General features: G+C 51.4%; 2 protein-coding genes across 4 annotated transcripts in view; one reads left to right on the top strand and one right to left on the bottom strand.

Moving 5' to 3' along the window:
• The window catches only part of SPNS2 (sphingolipid transporter 2), a 131010-nt gene extending 117080 nt beyond the window's left edge, over nt 1–13930 (top strand). For all 3 annotated transcript variants that reach the window (XR_005566471.1, XR_005566470.1, XM_027734351.2), the window contains 2 exons: nt 10977–11023; nt 12763–13930. Coding sequence is in view for 1 of the 3 variants with exons in the window: in XM_027734351.2 (XP_027590152.1) it covers nt 10977–11019 (43 nt within the window). In the remaining 2 variants the exon portion in view is untranslated. The remainder of the gene's footprint in view (nt 1–10976; nt 11024–12762) is intronic.
• A 5272-nt stretch (nt 13931–19202) lies between these two features.
• MYBBP1A (MYB binding protein 1a) overlaps nt 19203–24195 on the bottom strand; it is a 56896-nt gene continuing 51903 nt past the window's right edge. The window contains exons 25-27 of the mRNA XM_027734472.2: nt 22738–22839; nt 21510–21634; nt 19203–20364 (exon numbers count right to left, since the gene is read on the bottom strand). Coding sequence (XP_027590273.2) covers nt 19833–20364; nt 21510–21634; nt 22738–22839 — 759 coding nt within the window. The 3' untranslated portion in view covers nt 19203–19832. The remainder of the gene's footprint in view (nt 20365–21509; nt 21635–22737; nt 22840–24195) is intronic.

Here is a 24195-nt window from a genome sequence, read left to right as displayed (position 1 = left end):
CAGCACAGGTGCCTGTTCAGCCCTGGCACAGAGCAGCTTCCAAGGCTGGGAGCACTCCAGGTGCTTCATTCAGTGGAATTAGGAGCTCAGCACTGCTGAGAATTGTGTCTGTGGTTTGTGTGTGTCCCCTTCCTCACTCACAGTGCAGACAACTGGGAAAACCAGAGCTACACCTTGGAGAGCTGCAGGAGAAATGCCCACACTGGGACTTCCTGGGAGCTTCACCAGTGACAGGGAACAATGTGCTCCTTTTGTTATGAAAAGGAATTTTAAAAAGTCCTTTTCCCAAGCTGTGACAACTTCTGGTGCCAGGGATATAAATCACTGTAATTGGTGTGTGTCAGGATCCTTTCCTGGCAGTGAGTGTTCACCCCAGGAGCTGTGCTGGCCAGGGATCCTGTCCCCAACCACAGCTCATTCCAGCTGCTCCTGAGGAAAACCAAGCTCACCTGGATTCTTCCTGAGAAACACCTCGTGCAGGTGCAGCATAATCTACTCCCCTGAGGATTTTTAAATTTATTTTTTTTTATTATTTTAAATATTTTTTTACTTAATCCCTGGTTTTATACCCGGAAACACGAGATTTTTCTGGGTGTTTTTCCAGAGGTACGAAAAGATGCTCTGGATGGATGTCCAGGTTTGCTAATTGCTCAGTCCCTCTCTGCAATCCTGGGTGTCTTCTCTGAGGATACAGCAATGCAGATCAGGCAGCAGGATGCAACTGCAGTGTGTGTCCCTGCCAGAGCAGGGATAAACAACTGCACCGATGCAGCTGGTCAGGACAGAGGAATTTACAGTCTTAAACCATCGACCACTCAGCACCTGAGAGCCCTGCAAGCCTGAATCCTTCACCCATTTGTTTACATGACAAGAATCAGGTTATTTAAGCAGCTCCAGCAGGTTTTTCTTTTCTCGTAAAATTAAAATTAAATGTTTAATAAGAAAACAGTTTTACTCTTAATGCCTTGGATCAGGTGTGGCAGCTCTTGCTGGGCAGCAGTGCTGATGGATGGTTCATTTTAAACGTGGTGGCTACAAACACTAGGAGGAAAATATTCTTTACAGAGGAGAGAGAGCACAAGCCACAAAAAGAACCATCCCTAGTCCAGACACCTCTTCTGCTGTCTTAAACACAGCACAGCTGCAAATTGCATTACAGGAAAAATGAGAATAATCCATTTTCAGGCTCTTTCTTCTGCCTCACATCAGGCTTATTTTTAGCCTTTTGCAGAACTAGATATAAAATGATCTCCCAGCTCTCCTGTTGCAGCAATTTGAAAGTGTCTGACCTTATTTTTGCTTTGCAGATCCTATTATGTGGGGCAGGGGAAGGACTGGCAGAGTTGTCAGCCCTCCTTTTTCTCTGATTTCTCTGTGGCAGCAGAGACAGAAAGGACCCACCAGGTGACCTGTTGTTGCCAGCCAAGCCCAGAGTCCCCTCCATTCCCAGTGTCACAGGTATTAGGGTGGCAGCTGGACTGACACAGAGTGTGCTCCCCTCTGGTGGTTTGCATTGCCAGAAATAACATTTTCATCTGTTTCAGAGAAGAAATATATCACAAAGGGTTTTTAAGAGACTAGAGTCTTTGTTTAGAGAGATGTCTCAGTCCTGCACTGAAGCAGGGTTTGGATTTGAGGATTTTAGAGGCAGCAAGTGGATTTTAACAACTCCCCCAGAGGGATATTTGAGCAGTTCACTGGCTGTTGATGCTCAGCTGCTTAGGGGGAGGAATGTCATCGCTTTGCTTATTTTTCACTTCACAAAAGAACAATAATTAAACATTTCCTGCAGAGCTAGAAACCCACAGTGCTTTTTTAGCCCAGATAAGATGACCTTGGCCTTTAAAGCCATGTGAATTTACAGCAGAAAGCCTGGATTAGGATGCAGAGGATCTGCGATGGTGGAAGGAGAGAGGCAAAGAGCGTGTTTTGAGTATCCAAGAGTGGCATGATAAACACACAGACTGCATGTGGAACAAAATTAGACCATTAGATGGTTCATATGGAATCAGGGTGTTGAGAGTATGAAGGGAAGAGGTGGTGAAAGTGTAAGTAGTTTTATTATTGGTGGAAAAAGCTGCTTGCAGAGCTGTTGGTTGTTCTCCCCTGTTCACTGGCCGAGTTTGTAACTCCATAAAGAGAGTCAACAAATACAAGAGTGTAGCAGCTTGGGACTGGCTGAACTTTAGTGCTGGTTTGCTGCTCCAGTTGGGAGCTGCTGGTGTCATGCACATGGAAAATACAGTCTCACACAGAACAAATTCTGATCTGTTCTGTCACTTCAGTCACCCTGTGGGTTTCCTGCAGGTTGGGAACATGTCAGAGGCCAGTTTGGTTGTTCACAGCCAGCTCAGCTCATTGTGGTCCTTACATGGAATGCCCCTGGTGTTTGAAATATGCTGTTGGAGTTAATTGTTGGCAGCAGGAGCTTTGCTTAAGCACAGGCAGAAGGACAGAACCAGCTGGTGCTGGCACAGCTCTGGGCACCCACGAGCTGTGGAAAAGGCTTCAGGCAGAGCTCTGGGTCCTCCAAACCCATCGATTCCCCACCATACTGACCTTCCAAGGTTAATCCCCTGTGCCATGGAGAAAGGAAAACAATATTCCTAGGCTACCCCCAGCTGCTTCAGTGCTGTCCCACAGCAAGAACGGAATTTCTCCGGGTGCCTGAAGTTAGAGGAAGGCAAAGCTCACTTCTCCAGGAGCTCCAGATCAAAAACTGCTTGGGAGTCCTGCTGCTGCCTTGGCTGCTGCCTGTGTGCTGTGAGCTGTCCTGAAGTGCTCCTCAGCTGTGGAACAGGACTGGAGGCCCACAAAGTACAAGGGGAACTGGAATCATGTGCTACCAATGGGTTCAGGGCTCTTGTCATGGAGGGACTTTGCCATGCAGGAGACTTTAAGCTCTCACTGAGACAGATTCTTTGCTAAGGCTGCCCTGGCCCAGGGACAAAACCTGATCAGATCCCAGGCAGGTGACTGGAGCCCTGAGCAGGGGGTAGCAGCTTTCCAAACCAGAAACAATCTCTGACACGAGGAAATGGAAGAAATAATGAAAAATTCAGCCCTCCTCTGTGTTTCCTGAAGCCTGTCACAATCACAGAGCATTTTACAGAGGTATTGGCTTTTATCAGCAGCAATGAGCCCTTCTTGTGGAGCAATCTGCAAGGCAGATTTTTGGCAAGCTGTGACTGTGGGCGTGTTAGAGCAATTTAATTGTGCTTGGGTCAGGGTTTAACCCCACCAAGCCCCTCACAGCCCCTCACTCATTCCCCAACCAGTGGATCAGGGAGATAATCAGCTGGAAAACTCTGGGCTGAGATACAGACAGCTTAATAGGGCAAGCAAAAGCTGGGCACACAAGCAAAGCAAAACAAAACAAGGAATGAAGTCACTGCTTCCCATGGGCAGGCAGGTGCTCATCCACCTCCAGGAGAGCAGGGCCCCAACACAGGTGACCTGGGAAGACAAACTCCATCACTCCCAAAGTCCCACCCCCTTCCTCCTTCTTCCTCCCACTTTCTGTGCTGATCATGATGTCCCATGGTCTGGGATATCCCTCTGCTCAGTTGGGGTCACCTGTCCTGGCTGTGCCCCCTCCCAGTTTCCCACACAGCCCCTCCCTGGTGTGGCACTGTGAGGGGCAGGAAAGGCCCCGGCTTGGCAAGAGCAGGAACATCTCTGCATTATCAGCCCTGTGTTCAGCACAAATCCAAAGCACAGCCCCACACCAGCCACTGGGAGGGAAAATAACTCCACCCCAGGCAAACCCAGCATGGCCTGAACAGCATCTCCTGGAGAAACAGGAACTAAACTGTTGGAGTGTTACTTCCAGTGCTCCAGTAAGGAGTGTTTAAGTGCTCTGGCTTGGTCTTTCCCAGAGGTGCTGCCAGACCATCATCACATGGCAGACAGGGCTTGTGAAACATGGGGATGGTTCCTTGAGGCCTCAAGGGCAGGTTGGACGGGGTTTGGAGCAACCTGGGCTGGTGGAAGGTGCCCCTGCCCGTGGCAGGGTGTTGGAACAAGATGAGCTTTAATATCCCTTCCCACCCAAACCATTCCATGGTTCTGTGATTCCCCACACCTGGGAGCTCAGAGGCTGATGAAAAGAGCTGTATCATGAGGCAGTTATTGTGGAGGATAAGAATTATGTTTCTAATCAAGTGGCAAAAGGAAGTTCAACAGGATTTTCTGTTTCAAGTTTTAATTAGATCATACCTGCTTTGTATGTCATGTTTTCCCCCCTTTCACTTTCAATCATGCCAAGAAAAAAGCGAGACCCTCCACTTCCCCCTTCCTCCATTTTTACAGTGGACATAAGAGTATGATGTTATCCACATCTTCCATGGCATTGGAAATCCCCTCACCTTAATTCTGAGCCCATCAAGTTTTGAGACCCACATCTTCCCAGAGTTCATTTCCACCCAGGTCCTTGGGACCCTGATTTGTGCTGTTAACTGCTCGTTTTCACATCTGTTCTGCTGCAGCTGCCTGGGAAAATAGCAGGACAGGTTATTGATTTTTCCTTTATGCCAGTTTTCTGCTCTGTCAAGATCTGCCAAAGAGGAAAAAGAGGAGCTGCCCCACGATTCTTCCTCTGGAAGCAAATCAGCACCTCGATGAAAGGAGCAGATGGAAAACACTCCCATTGTCTGCGCAGCTCTAAGGGGCTGAGCCCGACAGAGGGAAAGCTGTACTTGCTGTCCATGATGATCATATTGCCTTTGCTAAAGCCACTGATGTGCAGGAGGAAAAGGGGATTTGAGCCAATTCATTTCCTCCTGCAGCTGCTGGAGCAGCTGCCACCCCCAGCACGGGGCTCCCGCCGGGCACAGCCCGGGCCGGCGGCACCGCCCGGCAGGGAAGGGCAGCTCTGCCAGGGGGCTGGGCACCACCAGCTCCCCTCTGAGCCTTGGCATGGGGGCTGGAGGGGCACAAAGCCCCAGGCCCCTCCCTGGATGGGTGGGTGGGCACAGGTGGCAGCAGCAGCCGCAGTGGGCAGTGGTTTCCTGCTCCAGACTCCTCCTGTGCTGGATTCTCTGCTGGATTTTGTTAAGTGTTCTCTTGGCATCCTGACCAGGCTCCCCAGGGCAGTGGGCACAGCACCAAGGCTGCCAGAGCTCAGGGAGTGTTTGGATGATCCTCTGGGGCACAGAGTGTGACCCTTGGGGATGAGCCTGTGCAGGGCCAGGAGCTGGACTTGGTGATCCTTGTGGGTCCCTTCCAGCTCAGCACATTCTGTGACTTTCCCTTGAGCACACTGAGCTCAGCTCCAGTGACAGCCCTCTCCTGGGAGGCTGGATAACCTGTCAGGATGCATCAGGAAGTTCAGTGCATGGGCTATTTTTAGCTGTGCTGCCCTGTCCCTGTGCCACTCAGTGGGACCTCTCCAGGCTGATGTATCACTGCTGCTCACCTTTCATGCACCTCCCCTTTCAGTCCCTGTTTCCAGCTGCTCCGAGCCCAGGGTTCTGCAGGAATTCACGAGTTGTGTCTCAGAGTTATTGACTTCAGGATCAAACCAGCCTGAGGTCGGATTGCTCTCTGGAGCAATCCTTGGTTTGGCTGTTCCTGCAGGAGGTAACAGGTTGTCCTAAGGGTTGATGTTGTGCAGCTGTGTTTTAGGGAGGAGTTGAAGGCACAAATACAGCCGGCAGCTTGTTCAGCATCCCAGGAATTCTGCTGTGGAGCAGGGAACCAAAGCCATCTCCTTCCAGCTGCAGGACAGCAGTGGCCCCCACAGGTACCTTCTGCTCTGCTTGATCAAAACCCCTGCAGTGAGGGGTGTAAAAGGTACACACTTGACCTGGAGTCTCCAGCCTGCTGGGTTTGCTCCGTGTGAAGTGTCTGGTGCAAAGGTGGTGCAGGGCTGGGAGCAGTGTGTGGCATCAGGAGGGTGGCAGAGCCCAGCTGAGAGATCTCTGCAGGTTCCTGCAGGGAGAGAGGGGAGAAGAGCCATGGACTTTGTTTCAGGGGCACAAATCTCTGCACCAGCTCAGCCCCACAGCGTTCCCCTGTTGGCACTGGGCAGGGCTGGGTGAAACTCGGAGTATTTAGTGGGGTTTGACTGATTCAAGGACCTCAGGGGAAATGTGGAAAAATCTCAGTGAAATGCAGTTCTAAATCCCTCCGCAGTGAGACAAAGCAGGAGAGTCTGTGGAGAGCACGAGAGAGGTGTGATAATGTCTGAGGGGGGGCTGGTTGTGTTCTTAAGGTGTTTCCTGGTCCTGAGTTACCTGTTTATTGCTGGCAGGTCGCTGCAATGAGCGTTCTATCCCCCCGAAGCTGACTGTGTTGATGAGGGTGTTGACAGTGATGGAAAATAGGAGTGGGATGGGCTGTTAAGCTTGGCTCCACTTCCCTCCTTTGTGCACTAAAACGTGTGTGTGTTTTGGCAATTGGCTTCAGCCAGGGTTTATTCAGGGCGATTGATCTCTGCAGTAACAAGGCAGTGGATAAAACAAACACCTCCTGACACTTCCCCCTGTCCCAGCCACAGCTGGAATTCAGAGGGGGGGCTGGTGCAGTGCCTAAATTCACTTTATGCTCCTCTGCCTGAGTGGTCTCTGCTCCTTCCAGCTGCAGCTGCCCTTGTGCTCTCGTGTCAGGGAGGGCACGTTGACAGCATCACTCCTGCCCTGGGATCTTAACTTCCCTGGTGGAGTTTGTGTGCATGTGAAGATCAAGAAACCCCTCCTGGAGCTCTCCCAGCTCTCCTGCTCCACGACTGTTTGGTCGGTTGCCTGCAGGAATTACAGTGACAACAGCAGCAGTGCCCTCCTGTGCAAGTACCTTCCTGGGTTCATTTATCAGCTGGTAAAATTCCCTCTTACAGCTGCAAGTCAGACGGGTGTGGAGCTGCCAATGATTCTCCTTGGCCTCTGTTCTCCCTGCACGGGCTCAGACACCAACATTGGATGGGAATGCTGCTGTTTCAGCAGCTGGAGTTGCACAGAACTGCACCTGGCTGGGCTGCTCATCATCCCTGGGCACGGGTGGAGGGTGGCATTGCCCCTCATTCCTTAATGCCAAAAAAACAAACAAACCACCTTGAACTCCCTGTATTTGAAAAGGAAATCTGTTTTTCATAGGTTAGGGCCATAAAGCCCCGTTACCTCTCAGGGATGTCAGTCTGAGTAAACATTTGATTACCTAAAATTTCAGGTTTCAGTGTGTTCACAGGGCCTTTTGGAGAGGTTTAGCCCCCCAGAAACATCTGAGGAAGTTCAGACAGGGAGGAATCTGCTGGAGGCTGGTCCACCTGTATCCCTTCCTAAAGTGCTGCTTCTAACAGGCATTTGGTGTTTGCACAATACATCAGAAACAGAGTTCTCTCCAGTGAAACGAAGAGGGATCCTTAATCACAGGCAGGAATTGCTAAGTCCAGTGGTCCAGCTGCCCCTGTAGTCCCAACACTCCTGTCTGCTGAACAAGCCCCTGCTCAAAAAGTCAATACTCAAAAACTCCTGCTCAGTAACTCAAAAAATGAGTTCTTTTCAGGCCAGAAGGACCCCACCGAAGCATTTTACTGTTGGCTGTAAAAGTTAAGTGATGTTAAGTACAGCAGGCTGTAAAAATCAGGACATTATTTCCTAATATGTTTCTCAGTTACAAAATCCAGAGCCTGGCTTGTTTAGATAGCAGGAGAACTGGGCTCTGGGAAAGCTGCAGGATGCTGAAATACAGGTGGTGTTTAACTGGGGTGTGAAACGTGACTTTCACCGGGCTGGCAGCATTCCCAGCAGCTCTCTGGAAGCACAGCCTTTCTCCTGGAGCCCTGGGCATGGTGGTGCTGCTCACACTGGGGTGTGTCCTCCTTCCCGACCTGTTCCTGGCTGGGGTTGGAGCTCATGGACAGAGGTGACACATCCCTGGGGCTCAGACTCCAGGCAGTGGGACACATCCCACTGCTGCTCCCCACAGCTTCCCCCTGACCTGCTGGGGCAGGTGGAGCTGCAGGGGAGAAGGGAGATCTGGGGTTCCCCCTGGCTGGCCCAGCTGGAGCAGAACATTCTTGCACTGGATGTGGCAGCAAAAGCTCTTTCAAGTCCCTGGGGGCTGCCCAGCAGTGCTGGAACCTCCATCAGCTGTTGGCTGAAAGGGACAGAGCATTCAGAGAATAATCCTGCCCAGATCCTGAAATAGAGCAGAGCTGACCTGTAAAAAATCCTGGCCACTCATCTGTTATCTTAAATTTGCTGTCTTTTCCTCCTGCAGGTCTCTGACCGGCCGAGGTGCTGTGGAATTAGATCCATTTTACATAACATAAATATTTAACAGCTCTGGAGCATGTAGTTTAATATTAAACAGACAGGCTTATAAATACTTCAGAATTATAGGTGCTGTCACACTACATGGAAATGGTTTGATAGGATCTAGGAGAAATATTTAGGTTTGACAGGAGAGGAAGTGATGAGGGTTAGAGGGAATCAGCCACATTTTTAACTGCTGGAGGAGCCCATAAAAAAAACAACACCAAGAAAAGTTGTGCAGCTTCTGTTCTTGAAAGGCAATTGGGGTGAGTTTCCTCCCCCTCAGGAAACAACAGACTGGTTCCCACCCTGCTCTCTTCAAGGAATGAAAACATTCACAATCTTAAGAAAACACTGCAGAGAAAACAGAACAATTCAGTAGCCAATGCTCTGAGATCTCACTGGTTGGAAGCGGGTCCATTCAGTGGGGGATTATCTTTATTAGAAAGACAAGTGGGACTTAATCAGGGATTTAGATGCTCTTGAGCCTTGTTAGTTTAAGCCCATGTACTACATTTTGCCACCTAAGAGAGTTTAAAGTTTATTATTGGTGGGTTTGCTTTAAGAAAATAAACAAAATCCCCACCTGCCCCGCTGGGTCCGGCTGTGCCTGAGCCTGGAGCAGCTCGGCCTTCACAGGGGAGGGGGACAGCTCTGACCAAAACCTGGGGACTGTTTCAGTTCTCCCTTCTGCCCACCAGCTTCCTGTGTGATCCCTGAAAGTCATTTCTCTCCCCAGCAGGTTCTCCAGGCACGTGGGGTCCAATTTCCCGTGAAATCTTCCAAATGCATTTCAGGATTAGCCCCTCCAGGCCTCTGTTCCCATCTGTGAGACAGAGATAAAGCAGAACTCGAGAGAAATGTGTTAAAATAAAAGGGAGGTACATTTTATCCCATAGGAGGCTGAACTATAAGTAATAAAAGCAGGGAAGTTGTGTGTATTTCTGGTTCACCCATCAGCAGTGCAGGTGGGTTCTCTGTGCCAAAATCATGGCAAAACTAACTTTTTCTGTGTATATTCTGTATCCTGTAAAAATGTGGAATGACATGCTAAGGGACATGACTTCCAAACATTCTGGAACATTTAAACCTCTGGAGTTTTAGTATTCTGTGACAGTTTCATGACACACCATAACTTACTTCCTACCTCTGAAGTTGGCTGTAGCATTCCCAGGTAATGTGTTTTGTCTCTGATGAATTCTGCTACCAAAGCACAGCTACAATGTTCAATGCAATGTGATTTCCAGTGCAGTGGGGGTTACCAGAAATGGTGATTGTACAAAGGAACTTGAGTCAGCTCTTCCATCAGAAATATTTCAGTTTATGGCCTGGAAAGGCAGAGAAGGCACAGAGGCTTCTATGCACCTTGGAGACAAATTTCCTGTGGGGTTGGTGTGGAGTTGGGAGCTGTGGGCTGAGCTGGGCCAATCCCTGATGCAGAGATTTCTTGGAAGGTGTGCCCTGAGCACTGGTTAATTTTTATCCTGGAGCATATGCCTGAATCCAGCATCAGACCTTTTCAGCCAAAAAACAGTGTCCAGGGTCAGTACAAAGTGTGGTGAAGAGTCCCAGGTGAGTTTTAGTGAACCAGCCTTTCCAAAGAAGGCTGATGTTTGCTGAGTTCCCACCTGGCAGGGCCTTGGGCAGTGATGGTCTCTGTGATGTTCCCTGTCCACCCAAGTGTTTCACTGATTGAGAGAGAAGCTGCTTTTGCACGTGACAGCAAAGCTCTAACACACTGCTGGCTCAGTTTGGTTCCTATCTCAACTTGGCAGAGCCCAATGTCAGGAGAAGACCCTCCCTTTGTGCCTCAGATTTATGCTCCTTTTGCCCAAGGAGAGCCTTTGGGTCAAGCCCTTGGACAGTCAAAGGCGAGGCAGGTCCATGAGCAAGGTGGGGTTTTCCAGAGCTGTTGTAAGGATCCAGGTGTTCCCACTGAGGTCAGTGAGCAGGTCCCAAAGGCCTCGGAGTCCGAGGGTGACGTGTCTGTGTCACAGCCCCAGCAGGGCCCTCTGTGTTCACCAAAGGGCTCCTGTCCCTGAGTTACCACCCGGGGAGGGACGAGCAGTGTGGGGAGGGGAGGTGTTTGCTGCAGAGGAAGGCTGGACTTTCCAGGGCCTGTACTGCAAGGAGAAGGAGCAGGTCCAAGGGATGGACTTTGCAGGACTATTGCTGCTGTGCCTGGGTCCCACAGAGCAGACAGGAGCTGTCCCCTCACAGCAGGAGCTGTCCCTGGGGTGACACTGCAGTCCCCGCCGGGCGCCGTCCGTCACCCGGGAGCTGGTGTCCAGAGCAGGAGCAGGTCCTCAGGAGCTAAAAACTGAGAGACAGCTCCTTTTCTCCTAATTTAATTTAATTTTTATCAGTGGTGACTGTTTACATTTGTGCTGTCAGGCTGAAGGACAGCACCAGCCACTGCACAAACACTCTTGTTCTGGCTCGGGGAAACAGTCGCTACATTTGGATGCCTTTGGGACCTTCCCAAATCCTTGTCAATTTGTGTCAGCAGTGTCAACTTGGCATGTTCCAGCCACTGCCAGGACTGCTGTCAGACAGCCCTGTGTGACAGGGTTTCAGCTTTATACCATTGTGCAGGACAGTTGTTCATGTCCCACTCCTTTAGACACTGTTAAGCAACTGAAACCTGGATCCCCCAGGTTACTGGGCACCTGTTTCTTTGCTGATTGCAGCTCTCACATGACACCTTTGTTTTCCCTTCACCAGGGTGAACCAACTTGTGATGCCACCAGCCTCTGTGAAAGTCTGAGACGGTGAGTGACCCAAACCAGCCATAGGTTTCAAGCTGCCCCTGTGCCCCAAAGCCCCTGCCCACCCATTCCTTTCCTCATTATTGGAGAGAAGTTTCCTTAGCCAGCCCTGGTCTGCACCTTTGCTCCCTTCAAACCAGAGGAAATCAAGAATGGGGAACCCAGGGGTCACCTCAAATGTCCTTTGTGGTGTCAAGCTGCTTCCAGAACCTGGTGCTCCCTTCTTTGAGCAGGTGAGACCAGGTAACCTCTGTCCCCCTGACCAGCAGCAGGTGTGACTGTCCCAGCCAGAACTGAGAACATCCCTGGTGTTCACAAACCTCCTGCTGCCCTGCTCTGGGTCCAGCACCAGCTGCCCTCAAACCACCATTCTTAACTTCTCCCAAACCTTTGTTTTGTGGCAGCACCTGATCTTTCATGTTGTTGCTGGACTGTCCCCACTGCCACCCTCGATCCAGGGTGACAACTCTGAGCCAGAGGGACCATCCCCTTCCTGCTGCCCTCCCTTCTCCCTCATGTCCATGTTGTCCTTATCACTCCCCCACAGCCACAGTCACAAACACTTCCCAGCACTTCACTGGAGCCAGAATTAATCAAAGCAACTTTTTGAAGAGGAGATTTCTTTCCCCATAAATTAAATGCACTGAAAGAGTAATCAGAAGATCAGAACTCAGTAAGACACTTAAGAATGGCCTTTTGAGGGAAAAGATTTCAGACAATCTCTAGCACAGCAGATGTGTTATTTCCACAGAGGGGAGTGGATTCTGGGATAGGGCTGCCAGGAGCTTGCAGGCTCTGGGCTGGATGTGTGCTCACACATTATTATTTATCAGTAGCTCTGAGATAAAAGTTTGGGGGTTGTTTTTTTGTTTGTTTGTTGTTTTTCTTTTTAAAAAAACCCTCAACAAATCTGAGAGGAAATCCAAGATGGTGTTGCTGAGACTTGCCTTATAAAAATGACCACTTGGGTCCTGGGCACAGCAAGGTTTTTCACTGCACTTTCTTCTTTTTTGGTCTAGTTTTGTGCAGGTTGAGATAAACCAGGCCACTGTAATAGGGAATTGTTCTGTAACTGAGCAGTCACTGATTTTTAAGGTCAGGGGCAATTTCTTGCATAACATGGATCACAGACCCTCTGACAGGAAATCCTGTAGTGAGAGAACTGGTTATCCCTGCCCTGTTACCTTGGAAAGCTGCTGGATAGGCCCCAGAGTGCACGAGTGGCTCCTCAAAGCCAGCCTGGGCCACCAGCAGTGCCTGCTCTGCCCTGGCAGCAGCCAGAGCTGGGCTGTGCTGCTGGGCCCTCCAAGGGACAGCAGGTTGGAAAATGACAATTTAAGGCACGAGGCAGTGCCTCTTTTCTTTAATAAACTGAGGGGGTTAAAAACAGCCTAACAAAAATATCCCTGTAATCTGCTGAGCTGCTTCATCAGGAACAGTTGTACTTCCACACCTGGCAAACAGCACATGGTTGATGCCCCAAAATACTGCAGACAGGAGCTACACCTGCTGCTTGTCACCTCCTGGAGGAGGCTGTGCCTGGATCACAGGGCATTCGTTTCCCATTCCAAACAGCTACAGCACATCCCAAAGTGCTGCCTCCACCCTGGGCAGGCTTTGCTGGCCCCCCTTGCACAGAGACAAAGGGTCTCTGAGCTGGCCCTGCCCCAAAGCTGGGATACACCTTAACCAATCCATCCCTGTGACCTCCCCATTAACCCCCTTCCCTTCCCCGTTCCCAGGTGCCTCCGAAGGAAAGGACACGTGGACTCTGCTCCCACCACACCAATCTCAAGCTCGAAGCCCTTCCGTGCTGGATACCAGTGGATCCTCCAGCTCCACACCACCCCGAGGGGTTCTCCAGCACCAAATCCATCCCCCCACTCCAGCCTGCGGGGTCAGGCACCAGGAGATGGAGCAGGGCAGGCAGGGACACGGGACCTGCTGCAGCACGAGGACAGCTGTTCCTCTGAGCATCAGCAACTGGCCCCCGGACCCAAAACGTGCTGCCCACGTGAGTGACTGTAGATTGTGTACATGGTTCTAGTTGTAGCCAATGAAGTCCACATGGTTTGTAGGACTGGTGTCCTCTGGAATGCTGCTGCTCTGCCAGCACTCCCACACCCACCGACTGCACTAGCTGGGGACCCGCTCTGTACATCACCTTTGCTTTGACACTGAAGGCTCAACTCAGATTATTATTTTTTATTTAAATATGTCATAAGATGCTTTATCTCTGCTGAAGACATTAGATGAGATATATATATATATATTTAGATAGACAGTTTTTATTTAAACGTTTAAAACCTGGAGCTGCCTGTGCAACCACAGCAGACATGAGTAACGTCCACAGCTCTCCCTGGCTCAGTGCCCTGCAAGAGTTCCAGTGGGTGACCTCCCTGTCACCTGAGGCTGAGCAATGGGCAGAGGAGAGAGAGTCTCACTGCACTGGGAATGCTGGTGGTTGTCACAGAAAGGCCCAGTACGTTGGACAGAAATCCCTACGGGCTCTGGAGTTTTCAAATTCAGCCTCGCCTGGGAGGTTCACAGGCTTTTAAAATACCAAAATCCACCTGGCTGAATCGCTGAACCTCGGGCCTGGGAGTGCAATACTGCTGTGCCAGTGACCTCGTGCTTTGTTTACATGCTGCCATATCACACGGACTGCCGATGCTAATTCTCCCTGTCAGTGTTCCAAAGCAGTGGCTGATACTCTGTTTCCTGGGAGCAGTGTTTGGGCTCCTGCACACCCAACCCTGCCCAGTCCAAGTGCTCTCCCTGGGGTGTCACCTGTACCTTCACAAAGGTGCGTTTGAGACCTCTCAGACAAAGCCAGTGTCTGAACTGGGCGAGTCTCAAGTGCAGGGACGTGTCATGGGGCCACTTCACTGGGGTTTTGTTTCCTTGTTCCCTGCAGGAAGCCAAAGTGATGCCGTGCCAGGTGGGTGCTGCAGCAGTGTGGGGGAGGAAGGAGAGCACAGAGAGCACAGGCCCTGCCCAGCCAGGCTGCCTCACACGGGGCTCTGTGAGCTCCCCACCCCTGTCCCTGCTCCCCCCGTCCCGCAGGTCAGATCCCCCTCCAGCTCACACCTTGAGCAGGGAAGGCCCCTCCTGTGCTTGTGGCTCACCAGGGGCTGCAGTTGGGCTCCAAGCAGGACTAAATCAGCTCAGGAAATGCAGGCTGGGACTGGATGCAGGTTAAGGCTGGAAGCTGCTGTCCTGGCTGTGCCACAAGGCTGCCCAGAGACACAGGAAGGTCCTGTTGGTAAATCTGGGTTTACCTCCCATCCCTTCCAGGATGTGCTGGGACCTACAGCACAGCCTTGCAGTGGGGATGGTTGTGATTCTCACCCCACAGCCAGTCCCTGCCCAGGCAGGTTCCAAAGGTGGCTCCTGTCACCCCGTGAGCCTTCCCCCTCCTCAGACCCCACAGGACTCCTCTGCAAAGGCTCTGTCACCTAAAATACCTTAACAACAGCTCTAAGATTTAGCTGAAGAACCAGAAGTGTTCCTCGAGTGCCTGGGCATCCTCTGGAGAACAGCAAGTGGGTGCTAGAAATAACAAAGCAAAGCAAATCCCAAACAATGCTTCACTTCCCACCTCGTGCCACTGTTTACATTGGTAGGGGAAACTCGGCCTCTGCAGTGTGGGAGCCAAACTCTTGGCTTTAAAGGCACATGAATTTCTGATTCCTGTTAAGAAATTCCTTGTTAAGCTGTTTAAAAAGAAACAAAAAGCAACCCAACAATCAGTCATTTCATCTCAGAGACCAAAGAAGATTAACCACATTTCCGAAATTGCTTTTCCAATAGGCTCCCTCTGTTGTAGCATTTACTGTCAACAAAATGAAACATTCCTGCTAAGGTTCAGAGGTTAGGAATTCTCCTTAAAATTAATTCTCTGGAGTCAGCCATGACAAGGGAGCTGAAGTGGTTTGTAGTGCCCTTGTCTGTGACAGGCCCTGGTCCCTGTCAGAGCTCGGTGCTGTCAGGGGCTGGTTTTATCTTCTGAAGGAAATGCTGTGGGCTCTGTTGAACAAGAGGGAAGGGAGCAAGCAAGGGAGTGAGAAATGAGTCTTACCTGCACCAAGAGATCCCTGAATCCCTGCTCCCACATGTTCCAGGCTAGGAGAGGGAGGCTCAGGCTCCTCCCAGTTCCCCTCGGTCTGTGGGACCTACAGTGTCAGGTTCACTCACCAGGGTCTGTGCAGTGCCCAGAGGGCACCAGGGAGGTTCCAGGCTGCCCTCAGTGACCCACGAGAGGGTTTTCTTCTCCTCCACTCCGTAAAGGGGATTTTCTAAAGCATTAACTGCCCCTTCCCAGCTGATCCTGCACTGGCACCGCTGCCCAAGCAATGGTTTGTACACAGGGAGGGGAACTGAGGCAGCGGGAACTGCCCAGAGAGGCAAGAAAATAACCCAAAAGGCAGCAAAGTGCCAACCCAAGTGGCTCCAGCTCCCAGGGCAGGTCTGGGTGGCCCCAGGAGCCTCTCCCCTTTCAGGCTGGCCAAGGGAGACCCTCAGGGTGAGCCTAAACCCCCCAAAAGACTGGCTGTGCTCTGGGAAGCAGAGTTCTCTCAGCACCCTCCGTCCCAGCTGCTTGTTTTCTTCCCCATTTGCTTTATTGTTTGGTAAACCAGCACTTACAATCACTTTTACTATGTGATGTATGGGAGTATTAGTATATTTTTCTTGTTATACAAGGGAGGAGTATAAAATAGTTTTCTGATTTCTTTCAGAAGCAAATGACTATTTTATTTTTTAAGAGCAATTGATTGTGAATCTCAGAGTATAAAAAAAAAAGATAAATAAGCCAAATATATACCTTTATGTAAATTAAGAAATAAAAGTATTTAAAATGTACCTCCTGGCTCCTTTTCTTGTGTCACCTCTTGGTTGTGGTTGCTGGGCTGATCCCTGGGACAAGGCTGCTCCACACAGCACCCCCTCCAGTGTCCTTTTCCTTCAGCACAGGGCAAGTGTTCAGGCCAGGACACCCCTAAAGCAAAGGACCTGTGGCTGAAACCACCACCCCTTCTGGCAGCACCATCTCAGGGCTTTCAGCTCAATCATTCTGTGTCAGTGACTTGATTAGGCATAATTTTATAAATTGTGATGTTCCAGCAGATGGGCTCTGAGGCTCAGCAGCTTTAGCTGGGTTTGGGTCGTGGACATACCCGTGTGTGCACCCACACCCCCTCCCCTTCATGAACCCTGGCTCTGTAGAGCCACCAAGGCCACCCACCCTCTGACAAACAACAGCCTCGTGAGCTGGCACAGGGGGAGCACCCTGACCCTCTCCAGCACCTGCTGTGCAGCACCTCATGGAGCCCAAGCTGGCACTGTTGTGTCCTGCTGTCCCTAGTGCCTTTACCACGGTTGTAACAGAGGGGCTGACTGCATGGCAACCTCTCCTGAGCAACTCCAGCACTGCACCCATCTCCCAGTGTCCCTGGCAAAATCTCTGTATGACACATAGGACAGTACTTAAAAAATCACAGACTCACAGAATGGGTTGGAGGGACCTTAAAGCTCATCCCATTCCACCCCTGCCATGGACAGAGACACCTTCCTCTAGCCCAGGTTGCTCCAAACTCTGTCCAGCCTGGCCTTGGACACTTCCAGGGATGGGGCAGCCACAGCTTCTCTGGGCAGCCTGTGCCAGGGCCTCACCACCCTCTCAGGACTCCACATCCCTCCCTGGACCTCACTGCCCAGGGCCTGTGGCTGTTTTCTTGCATCCAGAAGAACCCTCGAGCTCTTCTCACTGCCAAAGAGCTCTGGGCAGCTGAAAAGAAAAGGCTTCATTAAAATCAAAGCATGCCCTGTCCCCTGAAGTCCTGAAGGTCGAGAGACAGACAGGACATGAAATCAAGTAAAATGAAACCTTTGTGATTGTTAAAAGGCACAAATAAGTGCTGCTGCAACAGGATTTGACTTAGTGGATTAGTGACTGCTTTCTCTAAGCTGTGCATCAAAGCCAGCCTACAGCCAGGTAATTTAATTGGCAAGAGAGTTGTTAGTGAAGCAGGACTCTCACCGTGCCCCGCAGCTCTCCTGTCCCCTCTCCCCTTGCCTGTTCCACAGGCACTGGAGACTGAGCACCCCATGGCCACGGCGAGGCAGAGGTCACTCACCTCTCCAGCTCAGCCACTGACATCTGGCACTGCCCAGCTGCCACCCCTCTGTCACAAACAACAGCTGGCACTGCTTTAACCTTGTGCTTTGCCCTTCCCAGAACGAGTGATGAGCTGATCCACATGAACTCTTCACCACAGTGACCCTGGCAGGTATCCCAGAGCAGCTCAGCCCAGCTCCATGGCCTCAGCTCACTCATGTGGGCAAGGACCTGCCCAGAGCAGTGGCCACAGCAGGAGTGTGGTGGCTCTGGGTGCCACACACGTGCTCTCTGGAAGCAGGTGAAGGTCCCCTCCCTGAGCTGCCTGGAGAGAGCCCTCTCATCCAGCTCCCTCCCCTGCTTCCCACCCCCACCCCTGCCTGCTGTTCCTCCTCTAGTTCTGCACAGCAGTGGCACAAAGTCCCGGGATGTCCTACTTAGAGGCACAGAGAAGGAAAGGGATCATCAGTGAGAGTGTTCAGATCTGAGCCCCTGCTCCCCTCTGGATCACTGAACACAGGCAGCCCTGACCTGCAGCCTCCTGTGCACTGCATTTGCACACACAAAGGCATCACTCTGGGGACAGCTGGAGGGGCTGAGCCAGGACTGAGGTTTTAACCAGGCAATGAACCAGCTTTCAACAGTAAATAGCAGAGGCAGGGCAGCATCCCCAGTGCCCACAGGCCCCTTTGGAGCAGAGGGTCTTTTTCCTGGAGACAGGATTGGCAATAATTGCCAACACCTGCCTGGGAACAAAGACCTGTAGCTCTTCTGCAGGCTGCAACAGCAGCTCTCGCAGTCGAGATCCTTCAGCCACTCCAGAGGAATAAGTGGTATGGGAAAAAAGGTTCAGCAGGACGAGTCCAGTCCTAAACTGCTCTATTGGAGCACCACAGAGATGCAGGGACCAGCCACCTCCCTGAGGGTCTGGTCTGCACTGCCCTGGTCACACCCCAGCAGCCCAAGTCTCCATCCTGTTTGGGGACCTCTGTGAACCCTCCTGAGGTTGGAGGCCAACAGTGAGCAGGGTGAGGCTGCCCTTCACCTCCTGCCCCAATCTGTGCCACTACCTGAAGACTGCTTGACTTGCAGGGTCCAGAGCCTGCCAATTCCTCCTCTCCCAGGAGCTGCATCCTCCCGGGCAACACCACAGAGCTCCTCAGTCCTGCCTCCCCCGAGAGCTGGGGGAAGCTGGCTGTGGAGGCAGGAAGGACATTCTCTGCTGGACCCTGCCAGCCAGTAGGCAAAACTCCAGCCCTCACCAGCTGCCCCAGGAGCCAGTGCACTCCTTGGATGTGCAGCAGAGCCTGTGGGATCTCTGCTGGGACAGGGAAATGGGAAGCTGCACCTACCTGTGGCCTGCAATGGGCTGTGCCTGTGTCCCTGCCAGCTGCTGTCTCACAGGGACTCCCGTGCCATTTGAGAAGAGAATCATTGCAAAGGCAGATAAACAGCCTCAGGCAAACACAGCCCTTTGCAGCTCTTCTCTCACTCCCTCCAAAAGCAACATGACATTTCCAGTGCCCTTATCTCTGCCTGGTGGTACAGACCCACCTGCGGGATGAGAGCTGAAGGCACAGCAGGCACAGCCCCCACTCCAGGCCCTTCCCTCTGCCAGGAGCCAGCACCAAACTCCTCTGCAGGAGGGAGGAGAGCACTGGGGCCTTCACAGAATCACAGAATCACTGAGGTTGGGAAAGAGTTTTGGGATCATCAGGTCCAACCACTGACCCAGCCCTGCTCCCTCAGATGCTGGGAGAGGAGTCGGGGGGGGGACAAGGAAGGGAGGGAGGAGGCAACTACAACATAAATAGTGTTTCAAACACTTTGAGACTCAGCTCTCAACAAGAACCAGGTACACAACACATGGGAGAACTTGCTCCTGGTGCTCTCCAAAGAGGTGACAGCATTCCAGCAGTCAGGAGCCTGCGGATAAATAAGCAGATGCAATTCCAAGCAGCCACCTTCCCAGACTGTTTGTTGTAAGCCTGCTGTTCCAGGTGCCCTGCATGGCTGCACACAGGCTGCTGGCCTGGCAGAGTGGCCAATCAATCAACCATTTCAATTGTTTCACTGATTTATTGATGTCCCTGCTCTACCACAGGGGCCACGACCCCTCCTGCACCCAGCAGCAAACAGGCAAGAAAACCAGATCATGGTAGTTACTGACAACACCAGAGTGGCCAAACTGGGAATATCTGACCCCCGAGCTTGCTTGTGCAAACCCCTTTAAACCCAGACATTTCAGAGGCTGCATCTCCCAGACTGGAAAAGCTGTGAGCCCTGTGGGGCCCAGGCAGGACAGGAATGAGCCTTTAGGAGCTGCTTCTGAACCCGACACACGGCTTGACCACAAGACTCAGCAGTGCCAGCACACCTACCCAGCTCCCCAGGGAATCCAAACCAGCCTCTCACTTCTGCCTTTGGAAATCATGGAGACAGGAGACAGGCTGTTTGGCACTGCCAGAGAAGAGAGTGGGCATCTCCAAGAGCCTGAAGGATATTCAGCCTCCTGAAGCTCCCTGTGCTCTAGGCTGAACCCTCCACACAAGCCAGACCCGCAGCTTTAGAGCTCAGCATCGTGGAAGGTTTATTTAAAAGTCATGGAGGGCATAAAAACTATAGTTAAAAAAGATATCACAACAGTCTACTGAGCCATGCTAGCCATGCCAGGCCTGGGTGAGTCCATGGAGTTTACTCCTGCAGCACTGCAGTTTTTTTCTCTTTTCTTTTCTTCTTGGCTTTGTCCTGCTTCTGCTGGTTGGCTTTACCCTGCTTCTGCTGGGTCTCCTGGAGGACACTCCCCTTGGGTTTCTTTGCAGCTGGAACCTGCTCAGCTTCATCACCTGCATCCTGTTTTCTTTTTCTGTTTTTGTTTTTCCTCTTCTTCTTCTTCTTGTCAGCCACAGCATCTCCTCCATTAACAGCGGGGAGGGTCCCGCCGCCCGCCTTTGCCACTCCGTTCTCCCTGACCCCTTTGTTGGGATTCTTGTGTTTGCTGCCACCAGGCACGAGGCCTTTCTTCTGCTTGGGGGCCTCTGTTCCCAGGGGCTGCTCCTCTGGGGCTGCTGGTTCTCCATCTCCAGCCGCTGCTGTCCCGTTCTCCTGGGTGCCTTTCTTGCGATTCTTGCGTTTCTTGGTCTCTGGCAGGAAGCCTTTCTTCTTCCTCTTCAGCGGCTCCGTGTCCTGCACAGGCTTACTGGCTGTCTTGTCTTTCTTGGGCTTCCTGCAGAGAGAATGCCAAAAATCAAGAGCAACTCAATTTACAGCCAGGGAAGAGTGTGATCCATGTGACAGGCAGTCCGTGAAGCACAGCAGAGGTGCAGGAAGCACGGGAATTTGGATGAGTGTTATCCCTGGAGCTGTTCCTGAGCCTGCACAGGGACTGAAAGGAACAGCAGGAGCTGGACCAGGACTGATCAAAGCACGTGGAGATGTGAGGAAGAACCCCCATTCCATGGTCATGCTGTGCTTACCCCCACCTCGAGCACACCTGCCTGAGGCCCCGTGCAAGGCCACTGAGACACTGTCTGTCTGTCTGTCTGTCCGAGGTGACAGCCCAGCAAGGCCTTCGCTGTGCTACACAACTGTCCAGCAAGAACCTCCAAGAGCCCATTCCAGTTCCACCAGGGCAGCCTTTGTGTGCCTGCATGGCAGCCACTGCTGCTGCTGTTCTGACAGCAACTGCCCCAGCACCCAGCCAGGGCTGCTCTGCACCAGAGAGGGGCCCAGAGAGGGGGCCCAAAAAGGACCCGGGCTCTAATTCCACGGCCTGGTTTTCAGCGTGAAGCACTGAAGCATAATCACTGAATGCTCCTCAGCTTCCAGAGCTGCAAGGCACCCACTCAAAGAGCCAGGCTGGGGATCCCTGGAGGGGACTGAAGGTTCTGGCATATACTCTCTGGTATCCAGTCACTTCCCAAGGCAGCCTCACATCTGCAGAATTAATCCACAGTGATGTGATGGGAGCTTAGTGACTCGTCCTGGCCTAGAAATTTCTCTGCAGCTTTGGCTCTTAAGCCAGGCTGCCATGTGGGACAGCTGCAAGCAGGGACTGTCCTTGGGTCATCAGCTGTCTCACTCTGTTGGCAGGTATCAAACATACCACACATGCTCACAATCCCTTCCCAAAAAGGACCGATCCTAAGCATGTAAGCACATGGAATAATGAGCCCAGTATTATTCCAAACAAGTAAAACAAGCGGCATCTCTACCCCACCAGCCCAGGAGCTCCATTTAACTCAAAACTCCAGCCTGAGCTCCCTGCCTTGACTTCCTCTCTCTTCCCACCTGCCCACACCAATGGACACAAGCAGGACAGGCAGGGAGGCCCCCAGACAAGCCCAAAACTGGAATTCCCAGCACACGTACGTGTAATTGAGCCAGCGCATCACGTTCCAGTAGAGAGAGTCGAGCCGGGGCGAATTCCCAATGTCTTCCAGCTGGTTCAGGGACAGCAGCACCTTCTCCACCTCCGTCAGCTTCACATTCAGCTTCTGCAAGAGGCAAGGAGAGACAAATGAGCTCAGGAAGGGCACTCACAGCAGCAGGAAGGGCACAGGAGATCCTTAGGGGGAGGCTATGGCAGAAGAACCAATCCCGCCTGGCTTCTCCGAGCCACTGCTCTGAGCCCACCTGCAACACCAGCTTGGGAGCACAAACTGAAGGCACCATCAGGTACCAGGGTTTGACTGAAAACTGAGTCTCTAGCACGAGAGGCATGAGTCTAACATGCCTCTAACATGCCAGGTAGAACTGCAGTGGCATAAAAGGGACCAGAGGGTCCTTTGGTTCTGTTTCCTTTCCAGTCCGTGGCTGGGAGCAGTGGGAATAAGATACATGACCATGCACCCAACCAAGAGAAAAGCAGCAGCACTTTCAGTCTGGTTTCTAAAGGTCTGGTAGCCTCTTCTGTAACCCACTGGGTAATTTCAGCAAAACCTGGCAGAAAAGGGTGTCTCAAAGGCAATTCAGCTCCTACAAGAGCCTTGGAAATAATCTCTCTTCTCTACCCACTTTCCTATTAGGTCTTCACAAAGAAACAGGCTGTGGTCAGAGCCCAGGGCTTATCAGTAGGAAACTGGGCTTCAGCAATTCTGCTGCTCGGGGTATTTTGCTCCAGTAAGTAAGACCATATTAGAGACATATTTTGTCACCTATAGAAAATCCTCTCGTGTTCAAAAAAGTCGTTTTCCATCAGGGAAACAAAGCCCCAGAACAAAGCTTCACTGCCACTCATAAAGCTACTAAGTCTCAGTTTTTGGGAATCAGAATCTCTGGGGTTCAGTGGAGAGGACAGAGCAATCACCTGGGACAAAATCTACCCTCCCTGTACCCCAGGTTTTATTTCTGCTGATAAGAAAGGAGGTGCCGCATGTGTTTGCTGAACACGGCACAAATCCTTCAGCGAGCCCTTGGAGATCAGCTCCTTCAGACAGGAGGGCTTTTTCTGTCCTCAGATCCAACCAGGCATCCCCTCTAGGGGTACCTTTGGTAGGAAATGAGGTGGGACGGAGCAGTCACAAGGCAAAATCCAAGTGTGACATTTAAAAGATACTCAGAAAACAGCCATTTGCCACACACTGGGTCACACACTCACCTGCTCTGTCACAGTTTTGAGGAGAAAGTTCAACAGCTCCAAGCTCTTGGCAACTTTCTCTTTCTCAGCCTTCATGATGGGTTTTCCAAGTGTTTTCAAACACTGCAAATTAAATGGGAAGATCGAGAAGAAACACGCGTTAAATGGGGAAACAAATCACACTTCTCAGGAGAAAGTAGAAAACAAGTAATTAATGGCAGGATTCACCTCTCAACAAAATAACTCCAGAACACAAAACCCAACAAACTCTGGAAAAGCTCAGGAGGGCACCTGGTGGAAGCTGCTGATGCCCAGGTTAATTCAGAAACAGCTGGACAACATAAGAGCAAGCAATACCACAGAGGTACCACCCTGCTGCTCTCCCTAAAGCTAAAGCAGAACTGGAGACATGTTGCTGCTTCCTGGAGAAAAAGAGGTAAAATAATCTCTGCCCCTGCTCTGGCAAGGCCAGGAGGCTGCCAGACAACAGACTCACCTGAGGGACCACAGCTACTCAGCTGCAGGAGCTGAGTAAAGCACTGCTGCAAAAATCCATCACAGCTTATGGCCAGGAAATCCCAAGTGCCCGTCTAGAACAGGCCTTGTCAAGCTTAAATTCACAGAAATAACTGAGGGAAAGATCTCCCCTGTGTTCCCTTTATGTGCTGTGGGGTTTCCGAGACAGTGAAAGGTCTGGCTTAGAGGAAAATCACTCCAAAGATAGGTCAAATAAAAGCCAGTTATTTACGAGTGGAAAAGGGCAGAAAATAGCCATAAAAAGGCAGCTGGATCAAAGAGGCTGCCCAGTGGCTCAGGGGCACTGATCCTCTGCCTGCAGCTGGGCCTGCAGCCCTGCTTACATGGTTGTTTTCTCCCCCACTCAGCTTGTGTGTGGACACACTCAGCACAGCAAACCCCACGTGGATTACACCAACATGACAAGTGTATCGTAGACAGAGCCATGTCCCATCACAGCCTGTCCCTCTTGAGAAGGCTGCACTTGTGGCCAAGCCCTTCTTTGCTTGGAATTTAGACCTTCCAAACCAGCCAAGGGGCAAAGTCCACCCCAGGCTCGGCATCCTCAGGCTGAAAAGTCCCTGCCCCAAACCTTTACCCAGCAGTGGGAGGTCGTCGTTCTCTCCCAAACCACGTATTGCTTTTGCTTCAGTGAGACTGCAAGTAATTTTAAGGACTCTGAGCAAACTGTTCTCCATTTATATCAGCAGAAAGTTGGCAAAAAAAAAGTAAAAAATCCCTGCAGACACTGGGAGAAATAAGAAATCTATTCCCCAAAGCAAGTTGTTTCAGTAGTGACACCCACAACAGACAAATAATGATGCCCAGCAAGAGTGTAGGGAACAATTCCAGCCAAAAAAGTGGGGAGACCAGATAATGGATCTGCAGAAACAGCAACTTCAAGTAGAATTACTTACTGCCTGTGCAGGCTCCACACCCTGGGAGTATCTTTTTTAAATAACA

The sequence above is a fragment of the Pipra filicauda genome, unplaced genomic scaffold (assembly GCF_003945595.2).
Source record: "Pipra filicauda isolate LSUMZ 115617 unplaced genomic scaffold, ASM394559v2 scaffold71_size5581439_pilon, whole genome shotgun sequence".
NCBI lineage: Eukaryota > Metazoa > Chordata > Aves > Passeriformes > Pipridae > Pipra > Pipra filicauda.
Note: the sequence above shows the minus strand (reverse complement) of the source record. Positions and strands in the feature narration are given on the sequence as shown.